This window comes from Podarcis tiliguerta (genome assembly GCF_965153285.1).
Source record: "Podarcis tiliguerta genome assembly, chromosome: 5".
Taxonomy (NCBI): domain Eukaryota; kingdom Metazoa; phylum Chordata; class Lepidosauria; order Squamata; family Lacertidae; genus Podarcis; species Podarcis tiliguerta.
The window spans coordinates 38,201,437-38,225,409 of NC_139538.1; the positions used below are offsets into that span (position 1 = coordinate 38,201,437).

The following is a 23,973-nucleotide window of genomic DNA, read 5'->3' on the forward strand; positions in this document are numbered from 1 at the left end:
AGGGAAAAAGAGGTCTCGGGCCTAAGCAGCAGAAACACTAAAATGCTCAGAGCATGAAGATGCCAGCAGCGTGACGTGCAACCACATTGTATCGTATTAAAAAAACTGCTTTTAAGCGGTCGGCGGGGGCGTCTTCGTGCGCGTGTGCACCCCGCCGAGGAAGAAGAAAAGAAAGCGCGCTCTGACACAGTTAATAACAGCGTGAGGAGAGAAGCGGCGAGGCGGGCGTAACAGAAATGTAAAGGGAGGCTGGGCGGGGCAAATGGCTGCTGCTGTTTCCGCGCTTCAGGAACCTGCCCGCCTCATCCGCCCCCCCCCCGCCCCGTGCGCGCATGCGTCCCCGCAGTCCACAGCCATGGCCGCCCTGCGGATCCTGCCCTTTCGGCTCCCGAGGGTTTCTCTGGCGTTTTCCCGCCGGCTCAGCAACAGCCCCCCTCGGCACGCGCCCACGGTGCCCGAGCGCATCGAGGAGAAGCGTCGGGCTGCGCTGCTCGGCGGCGGCCAGGCGCGCATAGATGCACAGCACCGGCGGGTGAGCGAGAGAGCGAGCAAGGAAGCCTCTGGTTGGGCTTGCAACAGCTGGCTGCTCCCGGGCGACCCTCGGAGGGACGAAGGTCCCACGCTCGCTTTCCTGAGAGAGCGGGGACGCTGCCTGGAGAGTCTAGTTAGTTTAAGATGCCCCTGCCCGTATTCTAATAAGATGGGACAGGGGTCCGAGACCCTTCCCAGTGCCCCCCAATTTCAAATTTGTATTTGTGGGGGCTACTTACAAACTACTATCATCAAAGCACATTCGAAGCACAAATTTCCCTCCTCAGTTCTGGGCACTGGAGTTGGTTACGGGTAGCTAGGAATTGTAACTCTCTGAGGGTTAAACTGCAGTTCACAGAATTGTTTTGGGGGTGGGGAATGTGTGCGAAATAAGCAGCCCTGATCTGAGGTTAGCCCTGGTTCATCTTGTCTACTTAAGGCCACATATGCGAGGATTTGGAAGTACTTGTACAGGAATGCAAAGTCAGAAGAAAGTTCTGAAGCCCCCATTAAAAGCACTGTTTCCCAAATATTTTAAAACTACACTGACTGTCATTTCTCACATTTTTTAAAACACTGATACACATGTGAAGTTACCTTCAGATGTTATCCATTCTCATTTTCAGAAACGGAGGCAGCAATATAATGGTTGAGTGTACCTAACTATGGATGCACAGAGGGAGTGTGGATAAATGTGAATTAGAAGCGTATGTTTTGCAAAGTGCCTGGGATCTTTTTTTACCATTCCCATATTACGTATATAGATATGTCAGCAGATTTTTATGGGTATATATTTTTTCTTCATATGTCTTCAGTTTGAGTTGTATTGTTGGAAATACAGAAAACAAAATATTCATCTGCACAATGTGATTAAGCTATTGGATTCACATCTAGATGGCCTTGATAGCTCAAAAAACTGAATGTTTTCATGAAGGATATGTGTACCAAACATTATGAGTCATTATAACTAAATGGCATCTACGTGGCTTGTGGGCCCTAGGAAGAATTGGGCTGGCTGCTGCTGGAGACAGTGGTTGTGTTCAGATGTATCACTAAACCATGGTTTAGTATTACATGAGTGAACAGTTGTGGGTGATGTGCTCCCTCAGCCTTCGCAATTGGAAGCTAGTGATAATCATGGCTAGTGGCAAATCTGGTTTGTGTGCAAACCATGGTTTTCTGGTTTTGGACACAATTACAAGGTATAGGTTGTTGCTAACTGCAGTCAGAAGTTTCTGGTTATAGAGTGCAAGGGAAGGAAAAAGTACGGTATATGAATTCAAGGCTTCAGGTTGCTAGGGGATGAAATAACTAACTCATGGCATGACCCTGATGTGATCTGGCAAGGGAGTTTTACATTAACTGTGCCTCACCCCCTCAGCAGTTCAGTCTGTTGATGAATGAATAATCGCTTTGCAGATTGCATCCTGTAGCTGCATGTGTAATGCTGAAGATCATTAGAATCGTCCCATGTTACCAGCCACCTTGTTTTGCTTTAATTCAGGGCAGACAGTTATGGCTTGAAGATCCCTTTGAACTTGCAGTGGAAATAGGAATTAATCTGAACTGTTTTCTTAGGCTCAAATAAGTATCTTAAAATAATTTCTTTCCCTACCATGTGTTGGATATTTCTTTCCCTACCATGTGTCAGAGACATAAGGTAAAGCACTTATTTATTTAAATTATTAAAATGGCTTAGTAATATTAAAATATAAGACAGTGTCATAGAAACATAGAAACATACAACATAAAAAGAGTAATATCATTTATTTACAACTGAAGCAACTGACAGATGATGCTTAATATGCATTTTTAGGGATACTTATACCGATTTTATTATATTTTGTATGTTGTGTACTACCTTGATATCCTTTATGAAAGTACAGATTATAAATACTTCAATAAAATAAGGGTATTCTACAGTGTAAAGGGCACTGGCAAGAAATATCCCCTTTCAGGTGATGTTCTGCCTGTAATTATTCTGTAGGATGTGTTACCACAAGTAAAATTTCTCCAGATGATTTAAGTGATCTTACAGATCCAGGCAGGGTCAGGTGGTCTTTCAGATAACCTGGTCCTGAGTTGTTCAGGGCTTTATATGTCACTAACAAGACCTTGAACATGACCTGGTAGTTTATTTGGCAGCCAGTGCAGGCATTTCTGCAAAGGTCATTGCAGGACAAGATTACAAGTGGCCATGTGGCCAGTGAGGGTGATGGTGCCTAAATGACCCTTCTTTTTCTTAATGAAAGGTCAAATCAGAGGCATGTAATTTTCTTTCTTTTGTCGTTGTTGCTTGTAGCTTCTTTTGCTATGCATTTGCGTTTTATAAGGCTCTATTTGAAGTGCTGCTTCTATAACATTTTCAGTGTTTGAATCAATATAAGATGAACATTTCTGCAGGCTTCTTAAGATTTTGAGGTGTGGGTGAATCACCATGACAATATGTGACTTATATAGATTTATTCAGCAATTTATTTTTGTGTCAGATGCCTATTTATATATGAGCAATAATAATGGAGAAATTAAAATAGTTGGATGGTAATTTAGAGCCCCTGTCTTGCTTCTTAAAATGACTTTTGCATGTTGACTTAAATTTTCGCTGAGAATGAAATTTTTAGGAAATTAGAGAAGATTTGTCCATTTGGATTAGAGCTTCTCTTTGACAGGAATTTCAGTGTATTGCTTCTTGGCCTTTTGTCTAAGATAAAATGTAGGAATTTCAGTGTATGATTCATGTACAAACATAAAAGTTTTTTTAAGGATCAGGCTGAAAGATAGCCCGGTTATACATTTACTTTCTAGATCACTAATAAACTTGTATAAGCTTTTTGTGATTGATTTTTCGACTCCACCGGTGTACTACATCATACCTATCTTCACCTTACATCAAACAGAAAAAAGTATGATTTATTTAACTTGCTCTATCTACCCTTAGAAAAGCACATTTGTAAGTTCTGATACTACATTTAATAGTTTCACTGAAGTCAGACTGTTAAACATGTGGATCCTTTTTCTTTGCTTGCCCCTTCTTCTACTAGTCCTTTATGGGTTTTATTCTCTTCAACATACATATATAACTTGGCATTGCTTACTTAAAAGGACGAAAATGTAAAAAAAAAATCAATAAATCAATAAATCTCTGACAAAATGATCATTCGAGAAGAGAGCAATTTCTATATTTGAAGGGAAGGTGAAATTAAAAAGGAATTCAATTGCAATATTGAGTTTAAGGCAGCTGCTTTCTGAGGAGAAAATTTATGGATTTGAATAAAATCTTAAATCAGTATCTGACTTTCTCTTTATATTTGTAATTATGCTTGGCTCTGGTCTACTGAAATGATCTCCAAACCTTACCTTGTTCATATTATTTCCTGCACTTCAGGGAAAGCTGACAGCCAGGGAGCGTGTTCTTCTTTTACTGGATCCTGACAGTTTTGTAGAATATGACATGTTTGTGGAACACAGATGTGCAGATTTTGGGATGGAGGCTGAGAAAAACAAGGTACCTGGTATATATTTTGCTCGCACTTTTGGGACTGTTTCTCATTTGGAAATATCTGTCTGATTCTAGTGCCTGAGTCTGGATGGTGGATGGTTTACTCTAATAGAATGGATGGTTCTCATCTCTTTCCTCTATACATGCTCTACCTCTGCTTGGTTCATCCCCAATCGTTCTATATGTAGTACTTTAGAGACAGAGCCTGACTTGGATATATTACATTCCCTTTCGGTTTCATGGTTGTATTTTACTTACTTCCAATTCATTCGTGTTCCAGGTGATGATGGACTTGTGTTAGTCTGTCTGGATGAAGGAATTGTGGCAGACAGTTGTTTCAGTTGGGCTGTCTTCTCATCTGTTATTTATAAACTGAGCAAGCCAAAGATATTGTTAAACAGATTTAATGGAGATTGACTTATGGGGTAGCCCAAGCGCCTCGTTTCCTCTCGTTGCTATTTTTGTCATGTCCTAATTCTAAGAATGGGATGCATTATTTGAATTGTTTGTCTGTTCCTAAATACAAGAAAGCTTTTTCCTTGGAATATTTTAACCTTACCTTCAAAGTTTTAGAAGGTAGATAAAATGAAGTTTTAAATAATAGATACTGCTCTTGTAGTAATGAAAAGGTAGAATCAGTTTTATACGTTTCAAAATCAGGTTGTTTTTTTTAATAAGCCAGCTACAGAAACTAATCTACCCTATTACACAGTACTTCCCAGGTTGCTCATCAGAGTTTCTGTTGATCATTTTCTTGAATGGCTCTAATTTATAAATTACAGAGCAAGTTGCAAAATTCTTAAATGACACAATTTTGCTTTAACTAGGACTTTATTGTTTTTCTTCCTGTCTTTTAATGATCTTATAGATTCTATATTCTGTTGCTTTGTTTTCATTTGTGGTTGGTGGAGTATAAATAAATTATACTAAGCATTAAAGGAGGCTGTTTAGAAGTATGTATTTTTCCTATCCCTCATGACCATCATTTTTTGTTGATCATCTGCTAAGTGCACGATAATATGGAAGTCAGCCTGTTTTAAACGATACAAGCAAAGTATAATTGAAATGTATATTCTGCCCTAAATAGAGAGTTTGATTTTCTGGTTAGCAAATACTTGCTTTGGTCATTTATAAGAATTAGATTTCGTTATTTAATCATATTGCTGTTCTGAGTTGTACATTCTTTATTCTCTTTTGCAGTTCCCTGGAGACAGTGTGGTAACTGGCCAGGGTAGAATTAATGGCAGATTGGCATATGTCTTCAGTCAGGTATTTCTATTTTGTGTTTTCAGTTGTGAACTTTTTCTTTGAAGACTTATAAACATTTTTGTATTTCTTTACATTTGCTTTTCATTTGCAGTGCATTTAGTTTGCAGACATGTATTATGCCTGCGATTCAATAGAATTTTAATTACAGTCAGTAAAATGACCACATCTGTCCATTTTGGCTATTTATACAGTATTTCACAGCATGTTCTTGGACTATGGAATCCTTATAACATGTAGGAATAGAGTTGCTTTGCAGAATCTTACTTCTGATACTGCAGTCCCTTGTCTTTTTAAAACAACAACAACAGGAAATTGGTTATAATACAACATTTTAACAAGCGTGACTAACCCATTGCCTTTCAGATGAGGTTAGGCTGCAACTTCCATATTTCCTGACCACAGTATTTTCCATGCTGCAAGAGTTGCAAGAGTCCATTGGGAATAAAAGACTTGCACTACAGAAACCATGTGGGATCTTTATATTTTGTACTTGCATTGATTTCTGGCATCACAGTGGTACCTCCGGTTACAAACACTTTGGGTTACAAACGCTTTGGGTTACGAACTCCGCTAACAACTATTAAGCTATTAAGCTGTATCTCAGTCCCTCCTCATGTGCATGCTCTGCCTGTGTAGGGTTCATAGAATAGAATAATAGAATCATAGAGTTGGAAGAGACCACAAGGGCCATCGAGTCCAACCCCCTGCCAAGCAGGAAACACCATCAGAGCACTCCTGACATATGGTTGTCAAGCCTCTGCTTAAAGACCTCCAAAGAAGGAGACTCCACCACACTCCTTGGCAGCAAATTCCACTGTCGAACAGCTCTTACTGTCAGGAAGTTCTTCCTAATGTTTAGGTGGAATCTTCTTTCTTGTAGTTTGGATCCATTGCTCCGTGTCCGCTTCTCTGGAGCAGCAGAAAACAACCTTTCTCCCTCCTCTATGTGACATCCTTTTATATATTTGAACATGGCTATCATATCCCCCCTTAACCTCCTCTTCTCCAGGCTAAACATGCCCAGCTCCCTTAGCCGTTCCTCATAAGGCATCGTTTCCAGGCCTTTGACCATTTTGGTTGCCCTCCTCTGGACACGTTCCAGTTTGTCAGTGTCCTTCTTGAACTGTGGTGCCCAGAACTGGACACAGTACTCCAGGTGAGGTCTGACCAGAGCAGAATACAGTGGCACTATAACTTCCCTTGATCTAGATGCTATACTCCTATTGATGCAGCCCAGAATTGCATTGGCTTTTTTAGCTGCCGCGTCACACTGTTGGCTCATGTCAAGTTTGTGGTCAACCAAGACTCCTAGATCCTTTTCACATGTACTGCTCTCAAGCCAGGTGTCACCCATCTTGTATTTGTGCCTCTCATTTTTTTTGCCCAAGTGCAATACTTTACATTTCTCCCTGTTAAAATTCATCTTGTTTGTTTTGGCCCAGTTCTCTAATCTGTCAAGGTCGTTTTGAAGTGTGATCCTGTCCTCTGGGGTGTTAGCCACCCCTCCCAGTTTGGTGTCATCTGCAAATTTGATCAGGATGCCCTTGAGTCCATCATCCAAGTCGTTGATAAAGATGTTGAATAAGACTGGGCCCAAGACAGATTGCACTCCTTCCATGAGGGTGAAGTCTGTTGATATTTTAAACCTGCTTGAAGACAATTACACTGAATAATTGGGAGTGCAAATAAGTCTGTTTTACTGGTGCTCAAGGGCAAGGCGGGGGGGGGGGGATCTAAATCCAGTATATATATTTGGCATTCTAAGCTATTATTATATTTGATCTTTGAAATACAATCTTTATTTAGGACTTCACTGTGTTTGGAGGCAGTTTATCTGGAGCACATGCTCAAAAGATCTGCAAGGTAAGCATTTTAGAAGACAATAGTTACAAAATTCTTAAGTGCCTGCAGCCTGCAAAATATGACAATGGAGTGTTTTTAAAAGTATGTTATGCCTCACACGAATCCTTGCTACATTGAAGTTTCTTTCATCCCCTTCCCTGATTAGTGTCTTCAAGTCTTAAGATACAATTTTTTTCAACACAATACAGATAGATACATTTTCAGAATATGTGTAAACACGCCTGAATTTCAAAGAAATCTCATTTTATTCAACTCATGACAGTTCCTTTTCAACTAAGCCACCCAGCTTGTACCAGACCCCAAATCTTAATAGCCTATTGCTTATTCAGCTCCAGTACTGCTGAATTCCCCCTGTCCAAACATAACCTATTTTTTCATAATGATAAGAAGTCTATTTGTTATTACAGAAGCCAAGATGTTGCTAGGATAAAATACCTCACAGTTAATTCATTCAGGAGTATATTTGAGGTCACAATTCCTGATAAGTGGTGATGTGAGAAGTATTCATTTTTGACATTTCCTGAATATGTCAAATAGTTGATGATGTACTTCTCTTGGTAGTCCTTTCTAGAAGATAGATGTATAACGGTTAAAAATGGGTGGGGCCGTCCTCAGAGAGGTTTATGAGAGCCAGTGTGGTGTAGTCTCGTAATCTGGGGAACCGGGTTCACGTCTCCGCTCCTCCACATGCAGCTGCTGGGTGACCTTGGGCTAGTCACACTTCTCTGAAGTCTCTCAGCCTCACTCACCTCACAGAGTGTTTGTTGTGGGGGAGGAAGGGAAAGGAGAATGTTAGCCGCTTTGAGACTCCTTAAAGGGAGTGAAAGGCGGGATATCAAATCCAAACTCTTCTTCTTCTTCTTCTTCTTCAATACCTGCCTCCGGTTTGATACACCAAAGTCATTTGGGTATCAAATATATTGTTACTTTCCCAAGATTTTTAGATAAAGTTTTGATCTTGCTGTATCATGGTGCTTTTGCGATCTTGTGGTTTTTTTCATTTGTCACACTCTATAATCCTTAAGTGCCCTTTATCAGATGGGACGGGTTTGCATGTCACTCTAAACCATGGTTTTAAAACTATATAGACAAGCCTCAGTGAGCTGAGCAAAGCACTGAGGATTTCTGAGGCTCATGATGCTAAATGATGGCTTAGTGTTATGTGTGAAGTAGCCCATTGTTTAAGATGGTCAAGCACAAATGTTAAAGAGAAGAGTTAATTGAACATGAAGGTGTATTAATAATAATAGTGCCAGGTAGGGGGGGCGGGTTGACTGGCCAGTAGAGGTTTATCTGTAGATGTCGTAACAAGAAACAGATATTGGACTTGGACGCATTCTGATCAAAAATGAAAAGAGATCCTATTTTATAATATGATTATTAATTATAATAAGCACTCACTATTTTATGTTAATTAAGCTTGTGGTAGGACTTCACTAGTAAATCAAGAGTTTCTGTATCCTCAGATAATGGATCAGGCTGCTATGGTTGGTGCTCCTGTTATTGGGTTGAATGATTCAGGAGGGGCCCGGATCCAGGAAGGAGTAGAGTCCCTGGCTGGTTATGCTGATATATTTTTGGTAAGAGACCTCTTAGGTAAGCAAGTTGATTCTTGACGCTACAGATGAATAGCCCAGGAGCCACTTCTGATATTCTGAAAAAATATTAAAACAGGAAGCATGAGTGACACAACATTTCTTTTCCTGCTGCTTCCAGGTCTTATGCGAGGGGCCAGGGAGGGGGCTTTTCTCCTTTATACAAGGGGCAAAATGCACATCTTCTCTCCCATTTTCTTTTCATGAGATGCTGCTGTTTCTAGGTGTTGCTGCTAGAAGTCACAATTAAGGGGGAACAGGCCCTGAAATTAGTATACTTCATTTAGACTTTTAGAAGACATCTGAAGGCAGCCCTGTTTAGGGAAGCTTTTAATGTTTGATGTATTACAGTATTTTAATATTTTTTTTGGAAGCAGCCCAGAGTGGCTGGGGAAGCCCAGCCAGATGGGCAGGGTATAAATAATAAATTATTATTATTATTAGGTTATTTCTTTTGCAGTTGCTGTAAGCTACTATTACTCTTTAGGCACAATGATACCTCCCTGACCTTTCCCCTGGTTGGATCAGTATGTCTCCCCATAAGTATAAAGACTGTAGTGCATATTCAGTTCCTCACTTTAGCCCTCTCCTTGCCATCAGCATTCACAAAGCTCTCCAGGCAGCCAAAGGGAATAATTTTTATTATGTGGGTGAATGAACTGCAGTAGCAGCATCTCTCTCCTTGCTTGTGAGTACAACCCTGGAGCTAGAAGAGGGCTGGAAAACGGCTCTCCATATGCATCTGTCTGTACCAGCTGTCAGAAGCAGCAGCTGCTGCCGCCACCAACACATGGGGCATTCAGTACACATGGGACTTCAGCTACAGCCTGCTTCATGAATCTGATCCTTAATTCTCTGACATTGCCTCTGTCTTGTGCTTATCTCCCTTTTCCTTGCCATATTTGTTCTGATGCACAGGGTTTTGAACTTGGATTAATTTGGATGGGAGTTTAGGATCCCGGTTAGTGGATGAACAATGAAGCTAGAACAAATCGAATGTTATTTCTGTTGGCTAATACATTTCTACAACATACTTCATATTTTTATATGAAATAGTTTGTTGCAAAAGTTTAACACAGATTTAGGAGCACTTTGGGAAATTGACTTGGAATTGGTATAAAATGTGTAAGCAATGGAGATGTTTGTTTTCTTTTACAGAGAAATGTACTATGTTCTGGGGTAATACCACAGATTTCTCTTATTATGGGCCCTTGCGCAGGAGGGGCTGTCTACTCTCCTGCTTTAACAGATTTCACATTCATGGTAAAGGTAAGGATGTAATGTTAGTTGCCTTTGACTGTAATGATAAAATAGTTACTAGGGAGTAAGCCCCATTGAACACAGTGGGACTTGATTCTGAGTAAACATGAAGAGAGTGAGTCTTACGAGAACAGTTGTTACAAGGAGTTTCTTGCTAGTGGTGGCTGACTCTAAAAATGGATGTATTTCTGTTCCTTTAGAAGCTCTGGCTTAAGGAATAACATCTTTTTTTTAACTGCCCTGCTATTTCAGGCTGTAGCTGTCACCTTTCACATTTTCTAATTATACCGTGTCTTAAATAGCTATTGAGTCGGTTGGCTTTGAGCTGTAAAAATTGTCTTGCTTGGAAATGAAAAATGAGAGAGGATATTAAAACTAGAAACGTCAGTGGTACTGGACCTGCAGTTAAGGTGGCACAGTCTGTGCTGTATTTTTTTGCAAATACAGGGATGCAAATACTTTACTGGGAATCCCATGTACCAGCTGTGTGATCTTTTGAGGACTGTGGCTAAATTAGAGTGAATTCCAACCAAATGTCTTGTTAGTTTGAATCAAAATAAATTAGAAATGGAAATATTTTGACCTTTTTAAATTAAGTTTTAAATTAAATTAAGTTTAAATTAAGTTTTCCTATTTTGAAAGCACTAAGGGATGAAAAATGTCACATCTTGCACCTCATACTTTGCAGTTGTTGTTTCTTGCAGGACACATCCTATCTATTCATAACAGGCCCTGATGTAGTCAAATCAGTCACCAATGAAGATGTTACTCAGGAGCAACTGGGAGGTGCAAAGACCCACACTGCAGTATCAGGTCAGAAATGGTTAAGTTGTTTATAATTAACATTTGCTCCTGTTTGCAGTCCCCTTGTGAAGTGACTGGAGAACAATATGAAGAACATAGTAGTCCAGTCATATAAAATTAGTCTTTCAGATTAGTTTGGAACAGGCATCCCCAACTTGCGGCCCTCCAGATGTTTTGGCCTACAACTCCCATGATCCCTAGCTAACAGGACCAGTGATTAGGGATGATGGGAATTGTAGTCCAAAACATGTGGAGGGCCGAAGGTTGGGGATGCCTGGTTTGGAGCATAGTAAAAGTACCTGCTGGTTGTCTTTGGCTGAAAATTACACTGCAGGGGGTGACAGAAGACCATTAATAGAGGTATTGTAAGAGAATGTATGTAAGAGAGATGGAGATACTGGGGCTGCTCCTGTCTAATAAGCGTCAAGGGGGAAATGTATCATTAGAACTGCCTTATTTGATCCCTGTCCATGTTGCACCCAGCAGGCTTCTATGTATGGGGATCCTGTTTAGCCATAATGGCTCATAGTTGCTGATGTGACCGTGTGCGAAAATACTTTTTCTTCTATCTTTCTTGCTAGTCACTTTCACTGGTTGAACATGAATTCTAGTACTGAGCGGGGGGGGGGGGGGGGGCTCTGCCACTTTCCTAACTTTGTAAACCTCAATAACATGGGTGTGAAACTGTTTTTAGCCTGATGCCTGCATTCCCTTGTAACTAACCTTCCTGGGGCTGCTGCCAGTGGTAGATAGGGCCACATCTCTTTCTCTCACTCTCACTCATATACATCCACATTCAATCTTTCAGATCCATTTAACACCTGCTTTATTTATTTTGCAAAGAGGCTGAAAATAGGGGTTCAGTATGACCCTTGAAATGCAAGATGGAGTGGAACAAGAGTAGGATGGATGTTCGGGGTGGAAGTAGATGTGTGTAAAACACAGTTGATCAAATATGACTGCTGAACTGTTTCTTTTGGTGGACATTAAGAATATCCACTGGCATTTCAGTTAATGCTATGACATTTTAGAGCTTTAAGAGTTTGCTGTGAAGATCTATTGCTTGTCCTGTTGGAAAGTTCATTGGAATCTTTGCAAAGTCAGATGTATGTTTTTTTTTTCTATTACAGGGGTTGCACACTGTGCCTTTGAGAATGACATAGATGCTTTGCTCAATCTCAGAGAGTTTTTTAATTACCTACCGCTTAGCAATAAGGATCCAGCTCCTGTCAGAGAATGCCATGACCCTATGTAAGTTATATTTACAAATAATAGATGTTCATAGAATCAAAGTGTGTTTCAGAGTTTATCCCATCAAATGTCTGCAGAGTTACAGGCAATGCCCATTTCACGTGGGCATTCTGTTCTAGGGCCCGACATGTGTCGGCAGAGCGCGTATAAGTCCACCCTGCCCTGTTCTGCCTTTTCTGTGACATGCTGAGTGATGTATTTGGTAACTTCTGGGTTCAGCACCATACGTGCACGATTGTGCTTCTTTAGGATGTGTGTTATTTGGTCTTTGCTTGTATGATTTTCTCGATTTGTATCATTGAAGGAGACGCCTATCCCTTTGAGCCCATTTAGGAAATAAAATTCCTGGGTGATTTTATTATTCTTGGATAGATTCACAAATAAGTTTTGTGAAGTGGGATGCAATGGGACTTTGGCTCCATGTGTTATAGATACTCCTCCACAGAGATTCCTGTTGGAGGTCTGAAGAGTAGAAAACAAAAATTCTCCTTTAACAGCAGTGGAAGGGTATGGTATATGTTGCCGTTCAGTTGATGGACCAGATTTTGGATATTTTCTTTTACACTCTTGCCTCCTATCACTTCCTTTTGCTGGTTAACAAAATGAGGTTGTTCTTTCTTAAGTAGTATCTGAAAATGCAACAAGTCAACTAAAGAGAATGGATTGAATTCAGATTTCCCTTCCATTTTTGAAGGCAGCCAAAATCCAGCAAAAGGCTCTTGGTTGATCCATTAGGGGGTAGGATAGATGTTTTGTCAATGTTCCCACCAGCCCCAGCAATATGTTCCATTCTGAAATGGAGTGTCCCCTAACCTTATGGAACAGCTTTTCAAGGGGCACAGTGGACTGCAGATGAAAGGAACAATTAAAATTGCCTGCTCTTCTCCATCCTCCAGTGCAAGCAGGACACATTTGGATCCATCTCAATGTTATTGCAAACACGGAGAATAAAGTAAAAGAAAAAATAAATATCTCCTTCATTCTCTCAATATTTTGGAATTGAATTCTGAATTCTGGAATTCAGTCAAATAGTCCTAGGTTGTAGTCATGTCTCCTAACATGAGTAATTTTCTCATATGAATTATGATACGATGTAAGTTTATTCCTTTCCATTCTCTGTGTTTAAAGCAACCGGTTGGTTCCTGAATTGGATACCATTGTCCCGATGGAATCTACTAAAGCTTATGACATGGTGGATATTGTGCATTCGGTAAGCTCTGTGTACCAGTGTATTACAGCTGTTGCGATAATTTTGTGTTTACACATGATGCATAAATATCTATTGCCTCTGAGAATTGTTACAAGTTGTAAATACAACTTGCATGTATTTTCTTGTATGTATGCAGGCTGTAAAAATACTGTTATTTAGAAATGTGTTCCTTAGTAAAAGTGGTAAAAGGAATGTAACTGGATATATATAAGAGTTATTCACCTTTATTCTCACCATTTGACAAAAGGTTATGCAACCTGTGGGTTAAAATTGATTCTAAATTGCATTATATCACTGTATCTGAGGAAATGGTCTTGATGCCCACATTAACTACCATTGATTTCACATATAAAGAAGATGTATAGCTTTAATTATTTCCATGGTGTTTGATTTCCATATAGTAAGTGTAAAATATGGTTACAATATTCATTGTTTTGAGAGTCAACTATAATTGGACACCATGCTTTGGAGGTGTTGTAATAATAGTGGCTGAGCTCCAGGGTGAGTCACTGATCTTTCTCCATTTGTAAAAAATAATAAAGATTTTATGCTGGTGTGAGGATCCTTTGACCTCATTCTATGTCTAAAACAGGGGGGCCTTTATTGGTCTGAGGGCCATGTGGTCTTGTTGCAAACCCTCTAGGGGCCACATGCCAAATTTAGGGTGGTGAAATGTCTTTTGGATGTTACCCAATGGAACCATAAATCTACCCAGGATTTGTCAGGAATTTCAAAATGAATCTTACTAACATTTTTAAATTTAGTGCTGTATGGAAGAGCCCTTTATATGTCCAGCTGTCCTTTGTCAACTACAAATTGTCGCTGTTTTTTATGCTAAATATGTGCTATATGGTAATTGATGGACCTAATAGGTATCTAAAGCCATTTGCACATAACAAAATATGTATTTTATCAAAGTAATTGTTGAACTGAAATACAATTGGAAATGTACATCCAGCTTTTTTCCCCTTTAAATTTTTTGGGGGCCCCCAAGAGAGTAGGGCCCTAAGCTATAGCTTGTTTAGCTTATATGTAAATCTGGCACTGCTTAAGAGCAGTATATTGAAAAAGATTTTTAAAATACTGTTTCAACTATCTTAAATTTTAAATCATCTCTGTGTGATACAGATATCTATAGCAGTGTGTATTTCACTGCTCCGCGACAGTAAGATATTTGAATCTCATTTGTGTAGATAGTTGATGAGAGAGAATTCTTTGAGATCATGCCCTCCTATGCCAGAAATATCATTGTTGGATTTGCCAGAATGAACGGAAGAACTGTTGGAATAGTTGGCAACCAGCCCAAAGTAGCATCAGGTAAGAGGAGGGTGGCAGTGGCTGGGGACCTTCGTAATGTCAATTTATGTTGAAAGCTTGGAAAACTTGCATTTGTATGTTGCATCTGTTTAAACCTCATTGCTGAATAGCTAGATATGTTCTCTCTAAAAAAAATTGGTCCTAAGGTAGTGTTTACTGTTCTTTTGCAATTAAGATGAAGGTTTGGCACTCTGTGCATACTGTAAATAGAGTAAAACCTGCTTTACATCCTTGTGTTGTTCATGCTTTGTAAGGACCGCTGGCCAGTATTCAAAGAACCATGAAACGAGATGTGCTTTTAGGTGTAAATAAGTGCTGTGTTGGTGGTGTTATCATAATAACACCACCGTTTCTGTACATGTTTGGAATCTATTTCCCTCTCCTGGAATCCCTTTTATACACCCACCCACACGTCACCACCTTCTTTCCTTCTCTCCTTTCCTCCCTCCAGTCCATCGGATCGTTTTACACTTCTGGCAAAGTATTCGACTTCCAAGACTAACTGCTTGGATATACATCCTGTAAAAAAAAAAAGTTTTATGTTGATAACCTTGGTCAGCTGAAGATGTTAAAAATCTTTCAGCATCAGTGAATTATAGGATTAGTCCTGCAATTATACCAAGATTTCAGGCATCACAGTCTGAAACCTCCAATGGTGGTCATGGTTACCAACATAACACATGTTGTTACAAGATTTATATGTAAGTGTTTTGGTCTCTAAATTGTTGGCGTTTGCTGGGGCGAGTGGCATTTTAGAGAATGGAATAGAATTCAGCTGCCATATTGATATTACTTGTTTTGATTCCCTCCCCACCACAGATTAATGTAAACGACTTACAAAGCTAAAATGTAGTCATAGATAACAGCTTCCTGAGAATAGCAAGAGTACATGTGTTTCGTGAACATTTATGCAGGTTAGATAAACTCTGTTCAGTATTTCACAAGGAGGTAGAAAATGCTCTTTTGCATAGGGTGTGTAAAATATTGCTGCTGTTGCCTGTTTGGGTGATATCTAACCAAGTAAACTCAGGGTAGACCCATCAATTTTAATGAGTACCCCGAGTATGATGAACATTGAATGTCACTTTTTGTATACACTGGTGACTGCAAAATGTTCTTGAAAAGCCTTGTAAGAATCTTGTCTACTTTGTCTGAAATTTAGGCTGTTTGGACATAAACTCCTCCGTGAAGGGAGCCCGTTTTGTTCGCTTCTGTGATGCTTTCAACATTCCTCTGATAACTTTTGTAGATGTACCTGGATTTTTACCAGGTAGGTTTTTCTTCTGCATCCTCTTTGACTGAAGATGGAAATGAATTGAGTGGAAGATATTTCACTTGATTCTTCTTACCTTTGGAATTGAAAATAGTTATTTCAAGTGCAGAGGTAAAGCCATTACTCTGTCCTTTGCACAGCTTCCTCCTTCCTGTTACATGTATAAAATGACATCAGTCGCATTTTTAACATTTATCATCGTGAGGTTAGACATTCTCACTGAGATTTTATTCCCGGAGAGAGTTTAGTAGTGGTACAAAATCCACTGAAATAAAAAGTATGTGAAAAACACTAGAGAAAGAAAAAGTATTAGTCTTTTCATCCAACTTAACTGCCCTGTGTCATCCTTCTTTAAGTAAACAATTAGTTTAAGTACTTTGTATACACCAGGAAGCAGTCTTTTAGATCCCTCTATGGGGCCTCTATAGCTTTCAAATGTGAATGAATGTCGTGGATACAGCTCTTCATGGCACTGACCTGTATTAAATAAAGCTGCATTATATAGCCTGCGTTTATAGCTTTTTAGCTCCTGTGCTGGTGAATATTATGGAGGCAATAGGGATACCTGCTCTCCTTAAGCAGTTGTTGCTTGCCTGTGCTTCAGGAGAGTGCTGAATCACGAGGCTGACATTTGTAGAACACATTTATTGGTGCCATTTAATCACATATAATTAAAACAGTAGAAATAGGATAAGATTTTGGTGTAATAAAAGGTTTTGGCTCAGTGGATCCCTTTCAGTCAAACCAAGAATTGCCAAGCAGGAGGTTATGTTGGCTTTGCTACATGGCTGTATGTAGATCTATTATAAGAGCATATGAAAAGTCCTGCTGGATCAGGCCAAAGGCTCATCTAGTCTTACCACCTTGCTCTCCCAGTGGCCTACTAGATGCCTGTGCAATGCCTGCAAGCAGCCTTCTTCCCACATGAAATTCCCAGCCTCTATAGATGCATACTGCCTCTGACAGTGGAGGTAGAACATAGCCTTTACCCTCCACGATACCCAGCCTGCTGGTTGATGTTTGATGCAGCCATGCAGTCTACCTCTACTCCTGTAGAGGCTTTTAACAGCTATCTTAATTAGTGTTGGGCGTATAGTTTCTTATTAAATATCCATTCTTGGGTGCAGTAAATTTCCTTTAACCATGTTTTGCTGGTTCCTGTTGTTTTCAGGGACATCTCAGGAATATGGTGGGATTATACGCCACGGAGCAAAACTGCTCTTCGCTTTTGCAGAAGCAACTGTGCCAAAAATCACTATTATCACAAGGAAGGTGAAGTAAAATTGTATTGTATAGTTGCTATCTGCCACACACTGTTGAGAATGCATAGAAGATATTTGTCTTATCTTCAGCTCAGCTGACCTCATCAACACTAATTCTTCCAAGCTCTGTTTCGATTTTTTCTGTCATAATATAACATCATTTTTTGCTTTACTAATACTTCTTAATTTCTCTAGATACCTCACAATCAAGCCTGTTTCCCCTTAACAAATGCTGCCTTCAGATCCACTTCTAGCCTAATGACTCTCACATAAGTTCTTTTATGTAGAATCTGAATATAACTGCCTTATACATACACAATCTCAACCTGAAGTCTTGGATTATATGTTATTTCTAGTTTGGGAACACTCATTCCAGGGCTAATTGCCTGATGCCTAACTTGATGAGTTTTAGGCACCAGGCCAAGTCTTTTAATAGGCCCACACTTTTAACATTGAAGCTGCTGCATGAGATTTATCATCTGTTTTATGTGCTGCTCTTTTCTTATGTATAGTTAGTAATTGTATTCTAATATTGCCACGTATTTAACTATTTTTGCAAATCACCTTGAGAAATTTTAATTAGAAAGTGGGATACAAATTTCTTAAATAGTTCCAGGGCTGGCTATGGCAGAGGATAAATATGAGGGGATGTTTAAGGGACATTACACATTTTGGAATGTAGGATGCTTCCTTATTCAGAGTCAGGCCATTGGTCTACCTAGCTTAGTATTCTCTGCATTGACTTGCAGAGGCTTGCCAATGTTTCAGAAAGGGAACATTCCCACCCCTACCTGGAAATGGCCAGGGACTGAACCTGGGATCTTCTACATGCAAGGCAGATGTTCTGCTACTGAGCTACAGCCCTTTTAAAGATACCAAGATATCACGGAATAAACTATATAGGTTAAAAAGTCTGTAAGTGGAGAAAGGGAGAGATGAAGGAAAGAGAGAAGGAAAGCTAGGCCATTCTACTGGAATTTGAAAATGCTTTAAATAAGTGAGAGTGGATGCTTCATGATAACGATATCACATAATTTTTGAATGGTTGTAGTAGGAATTGTCTGCTTTCACACTCTTAATATTAAGAGACTAACTATCCTGGTATATAAACATAATGATTAAATACAGTACATAACTTGTTGACCCTTTTATTTCCTGTTCCAGGCTTATGGTGGGGCCTATGATGTGATGAGTTCAAAACATTTAAGAGGAGATGCTAATTATGCATGGCCAACAGCAGAGGTAGCAGTAATGGGTGCCAAGGTAATTCTCATTTTGTCCCCATTTGTACTCAGCTTATCTGGGTCTGGCAGGTAGGCCAGATTGTTACACCACCCTCCTGCATGGGTCAATCACTTGATGGCGTACAACTTTTTTTTTTTGCCTACAGGAGTCTGCAGAAGCCCTTTTCAAAGTGCTCTCTTGCCCAGCACTCTGCAAGCAATGCCAATTAGCTGATCTCCTGTGCCTTCACATCCCCTTTTGGCCGAGGCAAGTTTTTACCTGCTCCACACCTGATAGCATACTACATCAGATGTAGAGCAGGTGGGTGTGGCTTGGCCAAAATGGCCTTGGAGGCCAAATGGGGAATGCTGGCAGGCCTGATTACCTGCAAACTGGAGGTTCTCCACCCTTGTTGTAAATGGTTTAATGATGAGCAAATCCATTCCAAAGGCCTTTAGAACAATAGGTTGCATTAATATCATATTCTTATATTTTCTTCTTAGGGAGCCGTGCAGATAATTTTCAGGGGGAAAGGGGCACATGCAGAAGCAGAGTATGTGGAAAAGTTTGCAAATCCTTTCCCTGCAGCAACCAAAGGTAGTGGCTTTGAGAATGTCTATTATTGAAATTTCAGATACATGATTGAAGTTTTTTATTGTGATTTCAGTGTTCAGTTTCACTTCTTATTTGGGTGTTTATTTTAACTGTATTCAGATGATCATGTATGGAGTGAATAAGCTAATATGAATTAGAATTTTGTCCCTCCGCCATTTTGTTCTTCCTCTATGCAGGCAATCAAACCATGAAGTCTCTTAAGTAATCATCATTTCCCATTTCATCTGAATTGAGATACTGTGGTTACTTGCTTAAAAAAAAATCCAAAGCATAGAGCACTGGTTTTCTAAATTTTAACTAAATTTATTTCTTGGGGTTGTCCCTTCTTAAATATTGATCTCTGCAAAGCATAGTTACAAAATTGAAGTATATATAAACTCTAGCCAACTACCTTCCTGGCAGATTGAACATTTAAGAAAGTCAATTCAGGCATGTGGAGCAAAGGGGAATATATTTTCATATTACAGTTCATTACATTTATTTATTCGTTCTTAGAACTTTCGAAATGTGGGCAAAGGCACAGAATGTAAAGCACCAACAATCAGCTGATCTTCAGGTCTTGCAAAGCTCCTTCTTTGCAAGCACAGACCGTCAACTGATTGATGGTGCTTGCAAACCCTATTTGGGGGTAGGTAGCTGTGACTTGACTGATATGGAGCCACATGGGGATGCCTGGCAGACCTTCCTCCACCCACATGTATGATGCATTGGTGTGTGTATATATGTATTATGGTGCATTGTTTGGAATGCAAAGCAGAAATTACTAGGCCACCAATGCTCTTTAACATTTATAGCTATGTGTTTCACTATCAGGCCCAGATCAGAGCCACTTATTTTTAGTTGTATCCCCTGCTTCTAGACGACTCAAATCCTCTGCCTTTGAGAGCTATGGCATGATTGTTTAATCAGAGCATTATTTAAGATCCACGATCCCTTTGCTTAGAGGTTATGCATCTGAGATGAGACCTTAAACTTATTATAGTAATTCTGAAGTAAAATTATCTCTGTGTTGAACAGCATAATTTGCAGTGTTTCTGAAGTGGTTTTCTTCTTTTAAAAATTACAAGAGAGAGATGGGAACTTGCAGAATTGCAGTAAAATTGTTCAGTTTTCATATGTAAATGTAATCAGAATGATGGCAAATGTTTTTGCAAAGCCACATTCCAGATGTTTGGCTTAACAGGCTGTTTCTCCTCCCTTGCTTGTTTGGAAAAATGAAACATTTCTGTGGACTTAAATCATGAAATCAAATATTGGTGATCAGTACACCCTAAAATCCTGATTTATCCCTTTTTAGAGGAATTTGTTTGTATTTAAGTTGATGAATAAGATATGCAACACTTTAGAAGTTCATGGCTTCCTCTGGAGCAGCTTGCACAAAACATCAACTTTGATTTGGTGGAAGGCTAATGTGAACCTATTAAAGGATTATCTACTGCATGATGCTTTTTGCTGCAGAAGCAGTTACAGAGCAATGGGAATAAACTGTCAAACCTGTTTTATAACAGGGTTTGTTGATGACATCATCCAACCTTCTTCAACTCGACTGCGAATCTGCCGTGACTTGGAAGTCCTGGCTAGCAAAAGACAATCCAACCCCTGGAAGAAGCATGCCAATATTCCCCTCTGAATTTGTTTTAAGGAAAAGGGATGATAGGTTGCCAGGAAAGCAGTGGAGCCCAACTCAAATCCTGACTCTGAATCGTCGGAAGTATGTGGAAATTTTTACGGATTATATTCTAGAAGGGTTGGGATACTATGAGATGGTAGACAAGGAATCAATTGTACATTTAAGCAAAAGGTACAACATATGGAAGTTGTCACAATATGCTGTAACTTGATCTTTGACAGTCTTTGGGCAGAACGGATAATCATACATAAATGTAAAGCCAGCATATTGCAACAGAAGTCTAAGAGAATATGGAATTAAACTATTTGGTTTCCTTTAAACAAGATTGTCTTTGGGGAGATAATTTGTGGATTAGATTCAGAGGATAATAATGCAAAACAGGTTTTAACTCCTGCAAGGGGAGATGGAAATTACCATATTTTTTGCTCTATAAGACTCACTTTCCCCCTCCTAAAAAGTAAGGGAAAATGTGTGTGCGTCTTATGGAGCGAATGCAGGCTGCACAGCTGTCCCAGAAGCCAGAACAGCAAGAGGGATTGTTGTTTTCACTGCGCAGCAATCCCTCTTGCTGTTCTTGCTTCTGAGATTCAGAATATTTTTTTCCTTGTTTTCCTCCTCCAAAAACTTGGTGCGTCTTGTGGTCTGGTGCGTCTTATAGAGCGAAAAATACGGTACCTGCATGGTATTCATCGCAAGAAAATATTACAGGATTTCAAGGTTTTCTAATGCAGATGTTATTCAGTATAAATTTCTTATCTGTCAGATTTTGGTCTCATCAGCTACCTAACAAGACTATTCTCCTACCGCAAGAGATTGTTTTAGGCCTTTGAAAGGCTTGTGGGAGACGATTCTCCTTTGTGCCTATGCATAATACTTCTAATTGAGGAGCCCTTATGCCAGGTAGAACCAAGCAGGCTGAAAGAGGTTCATTCATTCTGGCCTGATATACCTTACATACCTTGAAAATAGTCTCCTGCCATCTGAAACTAGATATTATTCAAAATTTCTCTGTTGTATCTATTAATGCAGGCACCTTTTGCCAATTTCTACAACCTTAAATCCCTTACTTTCATGGCTACAAAGCCAAGCAGAGGTCTCATACCTTTTTAGAAAACATTTTGGATGTTTATAAAAATTAAATTTTGTGCTCAGAATATAAATGTGATGTGTGCTAAATTGGATTCCTGAAAAGGTGACTTATTAGTAAACACCAGGTGATATCCACTTGAAATCCATTTATTTCAATGGGACTAATTTGAGTATGACTTACCAGTCTTGTTTTTGTTTTTAATTAATTAATTAATTTCTTTTAATAAGCAGCAATAACATAGAAAATCATTCATTGGGTTAGATGCAGGGAGAGACCCTGGATGGAGAAAGTATTACTTTCCTTCCTCTCCTGAGGGTCAAGGGACACTCCTTAATGGGCTGGACTGTGGTTGAGGGGAAAATCAATTTATTTTGGTCACTGACCAGAGTGCAACATATACAACAGCAGAGAGCATACAAACAAAAATAGATTAAAATTAAGGTCTATGAGCTAATACACAATAAATAATTCAGATATAAAACAGCTAAAGTATGTAAGTTAAAACCTTAATCACTAATTTAAAACATATTAAGACATTGGCCGTTAGATTCATTCAAAGCTTGTATCCTTAATTTTATAGTAGTAGCACAGAATTTAGCCACTTTTAAGGTAATCTCTGGTTCCCTGTCCTCTATTAAGTATTTTAAGTAATAATCATCAGTTCTGCTTGAGGTTTACTGCATGATAAATATAATGTGTATAGCCTTGTAGTAATGACAATGTAGCAGGGCATGCGTTGCAGTTTCAACTTCCTTCAAACCCCACAGGCATGTTCGCTGTGAATATGGTTTGCCTTCAAATCTGCCCTGCAGTAATGCTGATGGAAAGATATTACCGTAAATCTGGCAAGGGTAAGAGCTCTTCTAAATTTGGGTATTTCTGTTTTGGAGAAATACCTTGCTGGAGTAAACCCCCTCCCATTATCTTTAATTTCTAGATACTTTGTCATTTCACTGATGTGGCATTGCAGCTCAACATCCCATATTCGTTGCTTAATTGTGGATGTGACTCTCTCATATCTACAGGTTATCAGAGCCTGCAGTGTGAACCCTAGACTTCTCAGTTTCATTTGCAGCGAGGATTTCCATTTTGTTTGACATGTTTGATAATTAAAATCAAGGGTGCCAGACTTACCAGGAAGAAAATTAGTTTTAGCCAGTAATGGTGCTTCAGAATCCATATCCAGGACCGAACTGGGATTTGTCCAAGGGGAAAAGATAGTCAGAAAACTGGGCTAACAAATATTCAAAGCCTTTGACAGAAAAGTAGTAATAACAATAGTTCTAACCCATAATGGACAGACTAGAAGTCCTCCTGTGTTACATGCATAGGTTCAGATGAAGTAGATATTTAGCACACACAATACAAAGACCATGAAAAGGTAATTTGAAAAAAAATTGGTCACTGTTTATTATATTGGAGTAATCTGTTCCAAGATTCTTCTGTAATTGTTAGTAAAACTACAATAAATTTCCAATACAAACAATTTAGAGAAGAACTATACAAACGGGTATTTATGTAGCCCTAAGTATTTACAAGTCCCACCTTTAAGTCCACCTCATCTCTGCAGAGCTCTTGTAATTGAGAGGGTGAGTTAAGACAGCAGTTGAAACACATTTACAAGTGTGTTGGTAAGTAATGGTTATTAACCATAGACAAAACAGGGTTAAGAGAGACTATGTAATTGACATGGTTAGGGACAGTGGATATGCTAGAAACAAGAACAGCATGGACTCATAACAATGTATTTGAGGTCAGAAGGAAACAAGGTTCATAAGTCAGCAATGTTAATATTCCTGTTTGGTATGCAGAAGGTGGATGCATTCCTCATCTTGTTCCAATAACAGAAAGGATTACCATTTACGAGCATTTTAATGAACACATTGGGATAATTAATTTGGACAAGACCACCTGCCAGCATACTTGCACCATTCAAGATTAATTGAACTAATAAGAGTAGCAGCTAGTGATGGACAGGACAATATCAAAAAGGCAAGATAAAGCTGGCTGATGCAGCCAGAGAATACTGTCACAAGTTGTTCTAAATGACATCTCCAAGACAACAAACAGGCACCTTAACACCCGATGTATTAGTAATGCCAGGCAAAAACTTCACGTATCAAGGTAGCGAAGCACATGAGCTCTATTAAGACTAGAGCATCTTTGTGACTAACTTCTTTAACCTTATCCACATTTTCCTGTCTATGGTTGGCAGCCCTTTAGGGCAGAGAGATTTTGCAGCAATAGAGCACTTAACATGTATGCTACTTCTAAAGCTGC

The 23,973-nt window shown here is 39.3% G+C and overlaps 1 protein-coding gene across 1 annotated transcript; it reads left to right on the forward strand.

Annotated features, from left to right (window-relative positions):
* The first annotated feature begins 329 nt into the window (after window positions 1-329).
* On the forward strand, window positions 330-20,926 carry PCCB (propionyl-CoA carboxylase subunit beta). The gene is made up of 15 exons (XM_083443307.1): window positions 330-532; window positions 3,917-4,036; window positions 5,231-5,299; window positions 7,106-7,162; window positions 8,629-8,742; window positions 9,916-10,026; window positions 10,722-10,830; window positions 11,952-12,072; window positions 13,201-13,282; window positions 14,476-14,599; window positions 15,762-15,869; window positions 17,044-17,144; window positions 18,299-18,397; window positions 18,862-18,955; window positions 20,482-20,926. Exons 1-15 carry the CDS (start codon window positions 356-358, stop codon window positions 20,601-20,603), a joined length of 1,608 nt encoding a protein of 535 aa, XP_083299433.1. The 5' UTR covers window positions 330-355; the 3' UTR covers window positions 20,604-20,926.
* The last annotated feature ends 3,047 nt before the right edge of the window (window positions 20,927-23,973 follow it).

Bases quoted from the DNA above. Each gene is read 5' to 3' on its own strand.
- PCCB (XM_083443307.1), top strand. From the start codon at position 356: ATGGCCGCCCTGCGGATCCTGCCCTTTCGGCTCCCGAGGGTTTCTCTG. The intron at 10,831-11,951 runs GTCAGAAATGGT...TTTCTATTACAG, and splicing joins GACCCACACTGCAGTATCAG to GGGTTGCACACTGTGCCTTT. The intron at 14,600-15,761 runs GTAAGAGGAGGG...TCTGAAATTTAG, and splicing joins CCAGCCCAAAGTAGCATCAG to GCTGTTTGGACATAAACTCC.